This window comes from Chlorocebus sabaeus, chromosome 10, assembly GCF_047675955.1.
Source record: "Chlorocebus sabaeus isolate Y175 chromosome 10, mChlSab1.0.hap1, whole genome shotgun sequence".
Lineage (NCBI taxonomy): Eukaryota > Metazoa > Chordata > Mammalia > Primates > Cercopithecidae > Chlorocebus > Chlorocebus sabaeus.
In genome coordinates, this window is record NC_132913.1 from 28,016,692 (window position 1) to 28,031,551 (window position 14,860).

Sequence of the window (14,860 nt, forward strand, 5' to 3'; positions counted from 1 at the left end):
TTAGCACTATTTGTATTTCAAGATGGATAATACTTCGTTTTGGGAAAGGAACAGGACACTAAACATGCACAGGGCATTGTTTAGCAGCATCCCTGGCTTTTATTCAATAGATACCAATATGACAACAACGTTTCCAGATATTACAAAGTGAACTTTGGGGTCCACAATTTTCCACATTTGATAAACAATCATAGATCTACTAAGTCAAATTCTCAGTAGTAGGACGACCTTGCTCCCTGATTTGGCCTTCTGAATCCCACACATGGAATGGTTAGATATTTCTGGCCCGTGGCCTTATATTGCATATTTTAAATTTGTTGTTGTTGCTGTGAAACACCCATTCTGGCCAGGCGCGGTGGCTCACACCTGTAATTCCAGCATTTGGGGAGGCCAAGGTGGTGGATCACCTGAGTTTAGGAGTTCAAGATCAGCCTTGCAAACATGGCAAAATGCTGTCTCTATTAAAAATACAAAAAATTAACTGAGCATGGTTGGGGGCACCTGTAATCCCAGCTACTTGGGAGGCAGAGGCAGGAGAAATGCCTCTGAACCTGGGAGGCAGAGGTTGCAGTGAGCTAAGATAGCACCATTGTACTCCAGCCTGGGCGACAGAGCGAGATTCTGTCTCAAAAACAAAACAAAACAAAACAAAACAAAACAAAACAACAACAACAAAAAACATACACACACAGACACACCACACACACAAAATCCATCCTTTCTTGGATATTTGTGGAATCTTCCCTTACTCAACTTATGAATGGCAGTGTGGAGAAAGCAAATGATGAAAAAATATATGTGTGTGAATTTAAATCCCAGCTTTGTTCTATTCCATTTGTGAAACATTCGGCAGTTTATTTAAGCTTTGTCTTTAATTTCTACCTACAGGACTTCTCCAGTCATCTACAGTCTACTATTAACTGGAGGCAAAATGAGCATCAAGACAATGACCATAATGTTTCACAATAATAATTCATTCTCACATGGTTTAAGCCAGAACACAGAAGCTGTCCGTACAGGAACATCACTGATATTTCAAACCTGCCATCAGAGTTCACCCTTCAGAAAATAATGTGTGGGAATAAGATACATAAAAGGTCTATAATATTGTGATAGGCAGTCCCTAATGTGGACCCCTCTTACCCCTACCACTTGGTAGTCACTCCTTGCCTAGTCCCTTTCTCTGAGTGGAGTATGGATCTACTTAGTAGCTTCTAATAAATAGAATATACCAAAAGTGATGGGATGCCATTTCTGAGATTGGGAGACAAGAAGTCTTACTTCCATTTTGTGAGTGCCTCCTCCCACTCTCTTATTCACTAGCTCTACGAGAAGCTTGTGGTCATGCTGTGAACTGCCCTGTAGAAAGGCCCACATGACAAAGAACTGAGAAAATATTCTGTAGAGAACTGTGGTCTTCTATTCAACAACCTGCAAGAAACAGAATCTTGCCAATAGTCCCATGAGCCAGCTTGGAAGTGAATCCTCCCTAACTGAGCCTTGATGATGCCACATCTCTGTGCAACACTGTGATTGCAGTCTCATAAGAAACTTTGAAGCAGATGACACAGCAAGCTGACCAAAAGAAACTATGAGAGTATAAGCATTGTTTTGTCTTACCAAGTGTTAGTAATTTGTTACACAGCAATAGGTAACTAAAGTAAACATAGGAGAATAAATGATTTTCTCTCTCTTCTCGTCCTCCATTCTATGATAATCATAATAGTGATAATGATGATGGTGATGGTGCCCTCCTTAACTATCTGAGTCTCAGATGAAGCTGTGCCATGAGTCTTCTGCCCCTCCATCTAGCAGGGGCAATCCTACACTGACCATATTATCAAGATTCTCTCAAACTCTGAGCCCTAATATGGCCTATCAATTATCTTTCCCAATCATAATTACAATAAGATTAAAATTCTCATTATGAAACTATTAGGGATCAGATGTGGATTATTTCACATTGCTTATGCAATTCGTGTTTGAGGTCAATCTCAGGGGCAAAAACCCAAAAGAATCCTGAATGCAGAATTTAATTAGAACATCTCAAAGCAATCAAGTCTTTCCTATACCCATATCTCATCCTGAAACCCAGTTTAATATTAAAATAAAAATACCACCTTCCTCAAAACATTATTTTGATAAATTAAATGACATAAATGCACAAAGTTTCCTAACCTTACTCCTGTGATGTAGTAAGTGTGCAACAAATATTAAGGGTTTCTTGTTATTTTAATTTCTTCCTCTTCCAATCCCTCAGTTTTCTAATCCTCTTATAGGTGTTTAATTCCATTACTAGGCTTTTTCAATTTCTGCCAAGGTCTTATTCTAAAAATACCAAGGAATTCATAGAACCAATTAGTTCTTTATTTCACCTTAAAGTTTCAAAATGATCCACTTACTCCTTGTTGCCCTTAGATAAAAATAAGGCCAAATGATAAAAGGAAATTAAAGATCCATTGTTTATGACCAGTCCATAAACAAATTAAATAATTTTCCTTTTTCTTTAACGAGAATATTGTCTACTTGATTAAAAATTAATGGCCCAAAAATTCAGAGGCTGAATCACAGCTTTTTAAAAAATAAATGCTATCAAAAAGACAAATGGATTAATACATATTCAGTTTTCTTAAAATGGGAAGAAAAGCACTTTTTTCAAGTTTAAGTTTACAGTTAAAGATAGCAAAGGTACCAATGTACCTAAGCTAAAAGAGATCTCCTCATTATCACTTAATCTGTCAGCATATCTAGGGTGGGGTTTCTGGAAATAAACAGGTACCAATCTATCCTCTAAAGATCAGAGCATGGAGTAATTTGAAAATTATCAAATAGCTTGACCTATTATAAAAATACTTTTTTCACATATCTTTAGGGGTGTTTTATCTGGATGTTGCCAGTGGGTTAAGACACTGTGATCTGCTCAAACATATATAATTTAAAAACTTGTCAATCTCTAAGCAGCTACTAATAATTTACTGTGAATTGAAGTAACCAGGCCTTTAGAAAATAGCTTGAGAAGCGGCTTCATTTTGATAAAGAAGAGTGGGGAGAAAGAGTGGTACATTCAATTTTGAGAAGTCTCAGTAGCTAAAAAGAAATACGGCAGCACAAAGTAACTCAGGTAGGGAGAAAGAAAGGTTTCCTAATGCAGATTTGATGTGCTTCATGCGGATTAATCTAAAGTTGGTGTCAAGATCTTTCCCTTTCCTGAGGAGTGCTGAGTGCCTGAAGTTGCATGAGACTTGCCTAAGAGATTCTCTCAATAATATGGAAAATAATATAGATCTCAAATAAGTTGACCACAGTTTTAATCTTAGTAGGTGATCACTGTGCATCTTCTCGGGCTTTTAATTTCAGGTAACATACTGATAAATTGAGATGCCTAATAGAGGTTTGTTTTTATGTTTTGAGTTTAGAAATTACCCAAAAAGGATCTGTGAGATATTTCCAGTAATTTACTTAACATAAAATGCCTTATGTTATGCATGTTTATGATATTTATATTTCAGGTAGTATTGATAAGTTTTTATTTTCTTGTGATATTACATCTTGAAAGATTTACTGAATTGACTACCTACAAATCTATACAAACTGCTTACATGATTAAAAAATATATTATTGAAGAAAGTTTGAAATGACAAAAAGTAGTTTTAGTTTCACTGTCACAAGAAGAAATTGAAACAGCCCTAAAAATTCACTTTGTAGCCAAGAAAATGGTTTTCATAAAACTGCAAAAATGTCCCAAAGCAACAATATTATATTTCTTAAACTATTGCTGCTACTGACATAAAAAGAATTCTTTCTATAATTCTTCTGTGACCTTGGTTGGTGACAAAGTGGTTACTAGAAAACTTTTGTAAATAGTTTCTTTTTATAAGCTTCCAGGCATAGAAAATAAAAAAAGAGAGAGACTCATTTGAGTGTCACTAGCTTCAATTATTAAATGGGTTTAAAAATCACATGATTCAGTATATAAATCAAAATAATACACGATCTTCTACTAGCACAAATTTGCAGAAGTGCAGTGTAGCATCATCAAGTAATGCCAACAATGGTCGAAATAAACTTTTGCTTCAGTGGTTACAAATGCAAGATGGCATAGTGGAAAGAACTGGGAGTAGTATACTCCATTAGTATATGGCCCCTTGATCTCTTTGGGTTCCAGTTTCCTTACCTGTGTCATGAGGGAGTGCTACAAATGGTGTCAAATACTCCTTCTAGTTCTACGTTTCAAAGATAAATGTGAATGTTGTGGGACTATTAAGGAGGGATTCTTTCATGTAAATAGATGACGTTCACTATATAAATGTGGCAATGATATTTTGCCACATATACTCCTTTAGTGTTTTTTAAATAGGTTTTAATTTTTAGAGTTCTAAGTTCACAGCAAAATTGATTAGAAAGTAGAGTTTCCACATATTCCTTCCCCCATACCCAAACAGCCTTGCCCACTATCAACATCTCACACCAGAGTGATACATTTGCCAGAGGTGAATTTAAGCCAACACATCCATAGTTTATATTATCATCTATCGCTAACATTAGGGTTCATTCTTGGTGTTATACATTCTATGGATTCAGATAAATCTATACTGATACGTTCCTTCAGTGTTTTTATTGTCTCAGTTAGATCACTATGTGATGGTGTAAAAAAATATTAAAATATTTCCTATAGTGAGTGCCAGACAGTGACATCCAAATAATGACCCTTATTCTGTGTTTATTTTTTTCTTTTTTTTTTTTTTTTTTTGAGACGGAGTCTCGCTCTGTCACCCAGGCTGGAGTGCAGTGGCCGGATCTCAGCTCACCGCAAGCTCCGCCTCCCGGGTTCACGCCATTCTCCTGCCTCAGCCTCCCGAGTAGCTGGGACTACAGGCGCCCGCCACCACGCCCGGCTAGTTTTTTGTATTTTTTAGTAGAGACGGGGTTTCACCGTGTTAGCCAGGATGGTCTCGATCTCCTGACCTCGTGATCCACCTGTCTCGGCCTCCCAAAGTGCTGGGATTACAGGCTTGAGCCACCGCGCCCGGCCTATTTTTTTTCTTTTAATAGAGACAGGGTCTCACTATATTGCCCAGGCTAGTCTCAAACTCTTGGACTCAAGTGATCTTCCCACCTCTGTCTCCTAAAGTGCTAGGGTTACAGGTATGAGCCGTTACAGCTGGGCCCTTGTTTATCTTTATCTTCCCCAGCAACTTAGATGTGAAATTCTAAACCTGGTAGATATTATAGTAACCAACAGTTGTTGCATCATTGAGTTGGATGACCTAAATTTGAATAAAAGAGATAAAAGATTAAAAAAGAATATAAGTGTGAAGTTTTCCAGATGAATAATTATTCTCTGAGTAGAATGTCCTCTTCAAGTAGCATCCTATTGTTTCATTATTAAGGAAAAGTCATAAGTACCCAAGGGGAGGGAGGACTGAATTGAATAGAGCATTACTTACTGAAGATCACTTAACTAAGTGGAGCCATGGGCTTTGTTTTGAAGGCTTTTCTCCAAACTAAAGTATATCTGTTAAAGCATCAAATGCAGTATTCATTTATCAGGAGGAATTTCACTCAGCAGGCAAGGATTTTCAAAGCTCAATTTTTTTTTTTTTTTTTTTTTTCCACTGGAATGGGACTTTTCCAGTGAAGAGAAAAAAATACTTTGAACATTTTAAATCTAGCCACAGTGTCTTATTTACTTCTGTGGAGAGTATCCAGAATTGCTTCATCTGGTAGAAGAAACAATTTGTTCATTGCAGAAAGCTTTAATTTATTACGACCAAACCCAGAAAGATTCAGATCTGTTAATTCTTATGAAATGCACAGGTTTTGACAATACATTCATTCTGTAATATCATGGTAATGAAATAGTATTATTAAATTACGATACTTGTACTTTGCAAATAATTCTCTTCCACTGCATCTCCTTTGTATGATTGGGGCTGTTTGTTTAGATTAAGAGGCAACTGTGCCTTTCCATTTTGATCCTAATGTAGAGATTATGTCCCTGGGGTAAATGTCATTAATGGAAGAGGAGGAAATAAAATATCTGCAAAAGAAATGAATCGAGAAAGAACCTATAATCAGGTGAAATATGAAGGCCATAGTAAAAAAAAAAAAAAAAAAAAAAAAAAAAAAAAGATTAATAAGTAGAGATTGGCACAACAAAAAAATGTTTGTTTTCTCTCTTTCTTTCTCTGAGTAACAATCCAGGTTTTCCTTTCTCTCTCTCTGTAACTTCCCTCCACGAAGTCACAGAGCTTGTATATCATCACTATAAAGATATTATAAATCAAGCTGCTGACACTTATTCTGATCCTAATATATTTTCATAAAACACAATTAATAAAGGATCAGACTGTAAAGTAGATGGAAGTAACAAAAGTCATGCAAAAAGGCATTAGAAAGCTCCGGAGAGCACCACCACCGTCATGACCTTCATTAGTGTTTCAGTTAGTTCACTGGATACCAGCCTCTTAGATTGACATTTAATATTGTAAATAGTTGCTGATATCTAATCTTTAAGCATCAGCTCTGCAGACTGACGATGATGATGATGATGACGTTTATTCTCAACAGGGAGATTTTTTTTAACCTATGTTTATCACCCCAGAGTAGTGAAGAAACACCCATTTTTCTATTCAAATAACTGTATAGAATATATAATATTAGTTGAGAGAACAGTAAAACAAAATCCTAGCTAATTAGAAATTTAAATGTAGCTTCCAGGGCATCTTTGTAAAAAAAATATATATATATATATAAAAAATATGATAATGTCTACAATATTTTACTTCCCACTTATTTGATATTTTTGTTACCATTCTCTGAACACCAACGTATATCAGGTACTTTGTTAAACATTTGCTTACTTTGATCTAAACATGCCGACACCCCAGAAAAGTAAGGAAACAGAGCCTCAGAAAAATTAGGTAACTTACCCAAGGTCACAAAGCTAGTAGTGGTTGAGCTGGCATTAGAACCCCAGGTTGTCTGTGGCTAAACTCTGGTTTCTTCCAACTATGCTTCCCTGGCCTGTAGATCTCTAACCTTCTTTGGTTTTAAAGAAAGTTTTTCACTGCTGTATTCTGAGTAACAGTAGGGATTTTAATAGATTCTTGAACATTCTACCTACATGACTATTCCATATGCTTGCATCCCTTTACATTTAGAAGAAGAAATAGCTTTTCTGAAAATAATTTTTCCCCAGGAAATAAAAATACAGTAGGCAAAATGTAAAGAACAAAGTTTTAACTAAAACAGGTAACTTCTCGTTAGGAAAAGTCACTTTGACATGAAATAAGTTTATGACATTAACAATTATTGGGCATTTTGAAACAGAAAGTCCTATTCTCCACAAATAAAAATATCCTCCATCATGGTACATGATATTAAACGTAACCATTTGAGGGCCAATATAAACCTTGGAGAGGGAATTCAACTCATTCAAATGATCCATTTACCCTTAAAAAGCGAAAGATTTACTAAGGATCTTATCAGGACATTTAGATCAAATTGCTTATATTAATATTTTTTCCTCATAGAAATTTATGAAATATTTACAAAACTCATTATGGAGTATTCAAAATAATTGAATATATGCTCCAGCTGAAACAAAGGATTATGTACCTAGTAAAAATATATGAATGTACTGTATGCATAAGATCTTTTACAAGTTCAAGTTTTCTTAATTTTGCACTTAACAAATCCTATACAATAAAATTCTAATGAATAAAATGCATGTACCTAACAGACAAGGTAGATTATTCATTGTAGAGGTAATTAGCCTTCCACCAATAATGAGATTTGATTAAAGTCTGATCAAAAATCACACTGAGATTTTGGCAAAATTAACATGTTGCTTAATAAAATGTGTTATACTTCTTTGTATTTCCTTTTGGTAAAGGTGGTTTTAAAAATTTGCCTCTATTCAATTCCAAACAGTTGGTGCAAAACAATCTGCTTAAGAAAAGTCCTTTCTGAACCATTCGTGAAGATCCCCAGTAATTCACTAACTTGTAGTCAAGAATTTTATTAATATATGATTAAACAAAATGTGTTAGAGCTGAGGGAAAATAAGCAACTACCAGAAGCCCACATGCTGGGGTAAGACTACAAAGATTCTTTTTTTTTTTTTTTAAGATTATAAATCAAATAGCTATTTGTGTTTTAACATTAGATAAAATTAAGTCTTTACACAGATAAAAACACTGTGGACATGCATTTACATGTTCAACACTGAAACATTAATTCGGGAAACATACGATTTAGCATTTCTTTTTACAAGTTTAAGTCCTCAAGTGGAAGGTAGTAAATCTGAATTTTAATGTGAATACCAAATATTTATGCTATGTCAGAATTTAGCAATTAGCACCAAAACTTGTTTACTTCAGCAAATTCAACAGTGTCTACCATTAATTCCCAATCATTTGTTCATATTAGCCGCAGCAAAATGTTAGTGTCCACTTTGCTTCCTGTTGCTTCCTTTCACTGTTTGCTAAAATATAAGAAGGTAAAGTAAAATCTGACTCCAAATGATACATACTATACTCAACAATAATTTTTAATGGTTTAGCATGTATAATTGTTTCTATTATTTGGATTTCATTTGCCACTGCTTGTATTACAATAGAAAATCACATCCTGATTATATTTTAAATAAGATTATATTTTAGTATAAATAGGTCAACATGCTTTATATGTCTTTATATTTGTAACTAGATAAAAGTAAAGTATCAAAATAAAAAAGAGAGAGAAATAAAAGTAAGCAAGCAAGTGCTAATCATGGTATGTTAATGCAATTGCAATTCAAATGCTATACTTTCGGACAATTTTACTTGATTGTTTTTCAGACATTACATATTTAGAACAATTTATGATTGGCTTTAAAATTTATCTATTTGCTGTTTTCTTATTTCTCACCTTGACTGTTAATGTACAGAGGAAAATGTTGTATTCGCATCATGTTTAATAAATCAAGTGAATACATTATGCATAAATTATGACTAAAAAGCTATTTACCTGCATGGAAATCTATTCCCACGGCAAATGAAGTTCCTGATATAGGCATCAAAGCATCCATTTTGTCACTTGGTTCAAGAGGTATTCCCCTGATTCCTTCATGAACAGAGTACATAAGAAATGATTCTATACCTAAATGCAGGGCAGGAGATAAGTGGGGGAAGGGAAGCCCAGGATGAATATTTAAAATAAAAATAATTTCATTTGTATTATTTTTAACAATCTTAATTTATGTTAATAAAAGTATTTCCTAGCCTTTTTAAAAACTATTGTGCACTACACTTCCTGAATAATGAAAGGTAGGTAGATTTGTAGTTCTCAAATTTGTTTATGCGTAAGATTTATTAAAATAGGAATTTATTAAAATGAATTAGTGGGTACCATCCCAGAAGCCTGATCATTTAAATTTCTAAAAATCTTCCAGTTGGTGCTGACGACGCTGGTACGGGCCCCACACTTTCATAAGCACTGAGTTAGATTATTCGCGGAAGCCTACCTCATCCCTCAACCAAAATTTATTCCCTCTTCCTTAAAATCCAAACATCTCTTTACTTATAGATGATAATAAACCTGATTTAAGATTACTATATCACTGATATTTTAATAGACATTTAGATTTCTCAAATTAAGAAATTTATGAAGATAGTCTTCATAAATCTTTGTCATACTAAGAATACATCAATAGCTTAATTAGCTATTAATATCTCACTTCTGTAGCATCAAAAGCCTGTCTTAAAACAGGCACATAAATATTAAGCTAACTACCAGAAGTACACCCGCTAAAGCTTATGCATTTTGCCAATATATTAGAAAATATATATATATTTTTTCTTATTAAAACTAGAATGCCTAGAATTAAATCTGTTTCTGCTCCTTCCTATCCATGTAACCTGATTAAGTTGCTTAATTTCTCTGTGCCTCAGTTTCCTCATTTCTGAATAAGAGACCTACCTCATGACGTTATGAAGATTAAGTGAATTAATATGTTTAAGGTACTTAGAACAGAGCCATGTATGTAATAAGTATCATATAAATATTTGATTTAAAATAAAATAAATGATAATATTAATATACATATATATTTCTCAAATAAGATTGGAACATTTTTAAAGATAAAATTAAGATCATTAGATATAAAAGATCATCCTAGAAACAAAGTTCTTTGGGACTAATAGAAGTAAAGACTGCAAAACAAGATTTCTTAGGTACCAATTCTCTTACAGTGCTTTTCTCCCTCAGTTATGCAAACCTGAGACCTCACGTTCTCTCTAGTGCTTTCTCTAATATAGTCTAAAGTAAATATTATTTAGTTCAAATTCTACATTAATTCCAGCCAATCAAGCACTGCTTTTCACTATAACTTTTGCCTATTCAGGTTGAAGGTAGCTTCTACTAGATTTGGTTAAAGGTTCGATAATAAACTGCAGTTGTTAAAAATAACTAAAAAATTAGAATGTCTTATAAGGCAGAACAATATTTTAAATATTTCAAATATTAAAATCTTACACATATGAGACTAAACAGTATACCACTTCCTAATAACTGGTTAATTTCTTTTCTAATGTTTAACTGACTTTAGTGTTTAAAGTCTGCATGGTATGTAATGACTAATGAAGTAAATGAACCAGAGGTAAGGTTTTCCATGAACTCATACCTTGACATGACATGCGGTTCTTTTGGAGATAATATCCCACTGTGCACATACACGTCCTTGTAGTTTCAGATGTGGGTAAACAAAGTTGAGAGCATCCACCATTGTTTAGCTGGCAAGAATTGCTGCCTGCATAGAATGAAAACAAAACATATTCCTTTAATGAAATTTTAAAAAATAAAGTTTTATTTAATATCAATAATTTAACAAATATGTATGATACTGATTTTGAAATGCAGTTGTTTCATATTGGTTGGGATTACATTTTATTTTCTTGAATAATTTAAAGTAGCAAATTATGGTTGAATTTGCCCTTTCAAAAAAGTCAACAGAGATACATCAGAAGATTAATAGTTACAGAAAAGCAAAAGGAAATTGATTTGTCATAAATATTTTCATAGACCTTTGTAATATTTTAAGATCAGACAAACCAGAATCTTTTTCTCTTTTGATTTTTAAATTTCAACTCTACAATTACTTCCTTTGCAAGAATATTTCATCCGAATGTGTCACATAAATAGCTGTTAAATTATTACTAACCACTCAAAGATTACGCATCTAAGAGAAAGGAGGTATGTATGTTTATATGTATTCAATTAATTTTTAAAAGCAAGGAAATAAATTTTCCCATTCATAGAAACATAGTTCTCCCAAAATGTATGAAAAACACAGCCATAAGGGTCATCTAATTAATTGGCATGTTAATTCCTCTTATTTCTGTATAGTACCAATAACAAATATTAGCCAGGTAATCACAGGTAGGCATTCTAGAATCCCTACTGAAGATGATCCATTGAATTTACTAGGCCCAATGTGCTAATTAATGCTGGTAGTGTGAAGTTAAGTAATTTACAATCTTACCAAGAAAGTTCATTAAATATCCCATTTTCACAGCTTTTTTATTATTCTAGAGCATGCAATGCCATTTATTGGATATTCAAGCACTGATATGAAGTGCAATAAATCCGGTGAGAATTACAAAGCATGATGAAAGCTCTATATCAATAGTTCTCTGTGGAAATTTCAAAATACCAATGCAGCTCATTATTTCTCTTCTTCTGAATTCAACCTAGTCTGATGGGATTTAATTGTTCAATCGAACCTGTCATGAGGGCTGTCATTTTTGAAGTGTGAAATACTCTCAACTTGGGAGATTTCTCATCAGGAGATCTACCACATTCGCTGCTCATGTCCCATATCTGCCAGTTCAGTCATTGATGAACTCCATTTTATGTAGGGTCACATAATGGCCCTGAACTTTTGAAATGATTACATTTATCCTATATAAACTAATAAAAAATAACTGATTCACTCCACATTTTTTCCAAACTGACGTATAACATTAAGATGAAATTTCATTTCTCTAATTTATCAAATAACAAAACAATTATATTTATAGAATTTTTTTTTTTTTTTTTTTTTTTTTTTTGAGACAGTCTCACTCTGTTGCACAGGCTGAAGTTTAGCAGTGCAATCTTGGCTCATCGCAACCTCTGCTCCCTGGGTTCAAGCAATTCTCCTGCCTCAGCCTCCCGAGTAGCTGGGATTATAGGCACCAGCCAATACACCTGGCTAATTTTTGTGTTTTTAGTGGAGATAGAGTTTCACCATGTTGGCCAGGCTGGTCTTGAACTCCTGACCTCCAGTGATCTGTCCACCTGGGCCTCCCAAAGTGCTGGTTTTACAGGCATGGGTCACTGCCGCCAGCCTAGATTTATAATAATTCTATATTGACAATCTCCATATTTCATTTTGTAGAAAGCATGGGTATATTCATGTAATGCCAATCTTTTAGAGAGATGTATTTAGATGCAGATGTATTTCAACTACCAAGACTGAAAGGCTGGGGAGAGATCGGCAGATGATACTTAACTATAAAGCATGAAGGACAACATTTGGAGAGAAAGAAAAATAAGGGAATTGAAGAAGCTAGGCACGGTGACTCATGCCTGTCATCTCAGCACTTTGGGAGGTCAAGGTGGGCAGATCACTTGAGGCCAGGAGTTCTGAGACAAGCCTGCCTCGAAACCCCATCTCTACTAAAAAAGCAAAACTTGGCCGGGCATGGTGTCTACGCCTGTAATATCAGCTACTTGGGAGGCTGAGGCATGAGAATAGCGGAACCCTGGAGGCAGAGGTTGCAGAGATTATACCACTGCACTACAGCCTGGGTGACAGAATAAGATTCTGTCTAAAAAAAAAAAAAAAAAAAAAAAAAAAGTAAAGAAAAATAAGTTAGGAAAGACAATGAACTTCTAAAAATAAGAGAATGTGGCCTGGCACAGTGGCTCAAGCCTGTAATCCCAACATTTTGAGAGGCCGAGGCAGGCAGATCACCTGGGGTCAAGAGTTCCAGACCAGCCTGGCCAACATGGTGAAATCCCATCTCTGCTAAAATAATCCAGAAACAATTAGCCGGGCATGGTAGTGGGCACCTGTAATCCCAGCTACTCAGGGGGCTGAGGCAGGAGAATTGCTTGAACCCAGGAGATGAAAGTTACAGTGAGCCAACATGGTGCCACTGCACACCAGCCTGGGTGACAGAGTGAGACTCCATCTCAAAAAATAGAGAAATAAATAAAAGAATGTGAGGGGTTATATAGCCTTGATAATAGCAAAAATACGTGAAAAAAAAGGACTTTCTGGGTCTGGGGCTGTATATTTTTAATATAATTGCAAAAATAGCCATATATAAGTATTATATTTAATAGTTCAGATAAATATTCAGATATATATAGCAAAACTATATTTTTGATAAACAATAAAATTAATATATTTCAACAATTAATGTTAAACACTAACCATATACATTTCCTGTATCCTTTGTTTAGTCTCTAAGAAGAAATTAATAGTGAAGCAGAGAAAAAGTAAAAAATAATGAAATGAATTATTATTTACAATAAGGTTCTTTTTCTGTTAAATTTAAAGTAGAAAAATATAGTAAAATTAAAAAGTAATAATTTATGTAACAAATTTATGTTTTATTTTTAAATTTTTGTTATCTATCAAATTATAAATACTAGCTTGGCTTAATAATTTATAATGATATGGATGTTGAAACCTCATGCCCCAAATCTCTAGTGGAGCTAAAAAGTACACTTGACTAACAAGAAGTCTCAACTCTCCAGTGATCTTTGTCAAAAATGATATATTAAGTCACTAATTGTACTTTGAAATCCAAATAAGTAGTAATGTTAACAGCTTAAAGAGTCCTAAATTGGTCATATTTCATACTAATGAAGCTTTTACGCTACCGCAGTAATTCTGTTAATGGGATTGTCTTTAATACAGATGCTTTTATCAGCATATTCTAGTAAAAATGGTATTTTCACTGCTTAAATTTTAACTTTATTCATGTTATACCATTGATTTCTAAGTGCTAGAGGTCCTTGATCATTTGGCAATACTTTCATAGAGCATAGAACACCCAATTATACCTATAGAATCAAATCTTTAAAAGATGAGGAAAATCTTGTTAACAAGGGTAAAGTACACTGAGAATCATATACTAAATGTTTCCCCCTACAAACTTCATTGGAATTATATCTAGAAAATTTGACATATTAATTTACAGCTTAAAACAAAGCATATACTTGTTCACAGTTTGGAAAAGTGGATAATTTTTTTAAAATGCTTTGTTTGGAAATTCTCTCTCTCACTCTCTTGCATACCCTCCCCCCCCTCATATTTTCTAATGTTATGTTTTCAGATACAGTCTCATATGTATGTGTTATGTACTAAGATTTACAATAGTACTGTGAGTTTTTACACATAATTATATTCTATGGATATCTGAGAAAATGCCTCAATGTTTTATTTACTGAGTAGCAGTATTTTATTCTCAATTATATAATCTATTTCCCATGACTTGAATGTCAGTATAATTATTATTTTGATACAGAAAAATTTCATTACTGAATTGCTAGTGAAAAATATCTTTGTTTATTATTGTGGACATGACCCTAAAAATTCAGAGAACACATAGATAACAGTTTGGGTACAATACACATTCTCAGGTTATACATGTATGTATATGTATGTATATACATTCTCTTGGGTGCAAGTACATTCTGTATATATGAATCGACAAACGTTCATAAATTCTCAACAACGAAAGGAACTCAACAAATACTTCAGATAAATGTTTAAAGCAATTTTTTCTTCTAAAGTTATTAATTTTTTATGAGTAAGTGATAT

At 33.8% G+C, this 14,860-nt stretch overlaps 1 protein-coding gene across 1 annotated transcript in view; it reads right to left on the minus strand.

Moving 5' to 3' along the window:
• LRP1B (LDL receptor related protein 1B) overlaps positions 1–14,860 on the minus strand; it is a 1,897,925-nt gene that overhangs the window by 524,835 nt on the left and 1,358,230 nt on the right. Inside the window, exons 34-35 of the mRNA XM_073019651.1 lie at positions 10,667–10,792; positions 9,013–9,144 (exon numbers count right to left, since the gene is read on the minus strand). Coding sequence (XP_072875752.1) covers positions 9,013–9,144; positions 10,667–10,792 — 258 coding nt within the window. The remainder of the gene's footprint in view (positions 1–9,012; positions 9,145–10,666; positions 10,793–14,860) is intronic.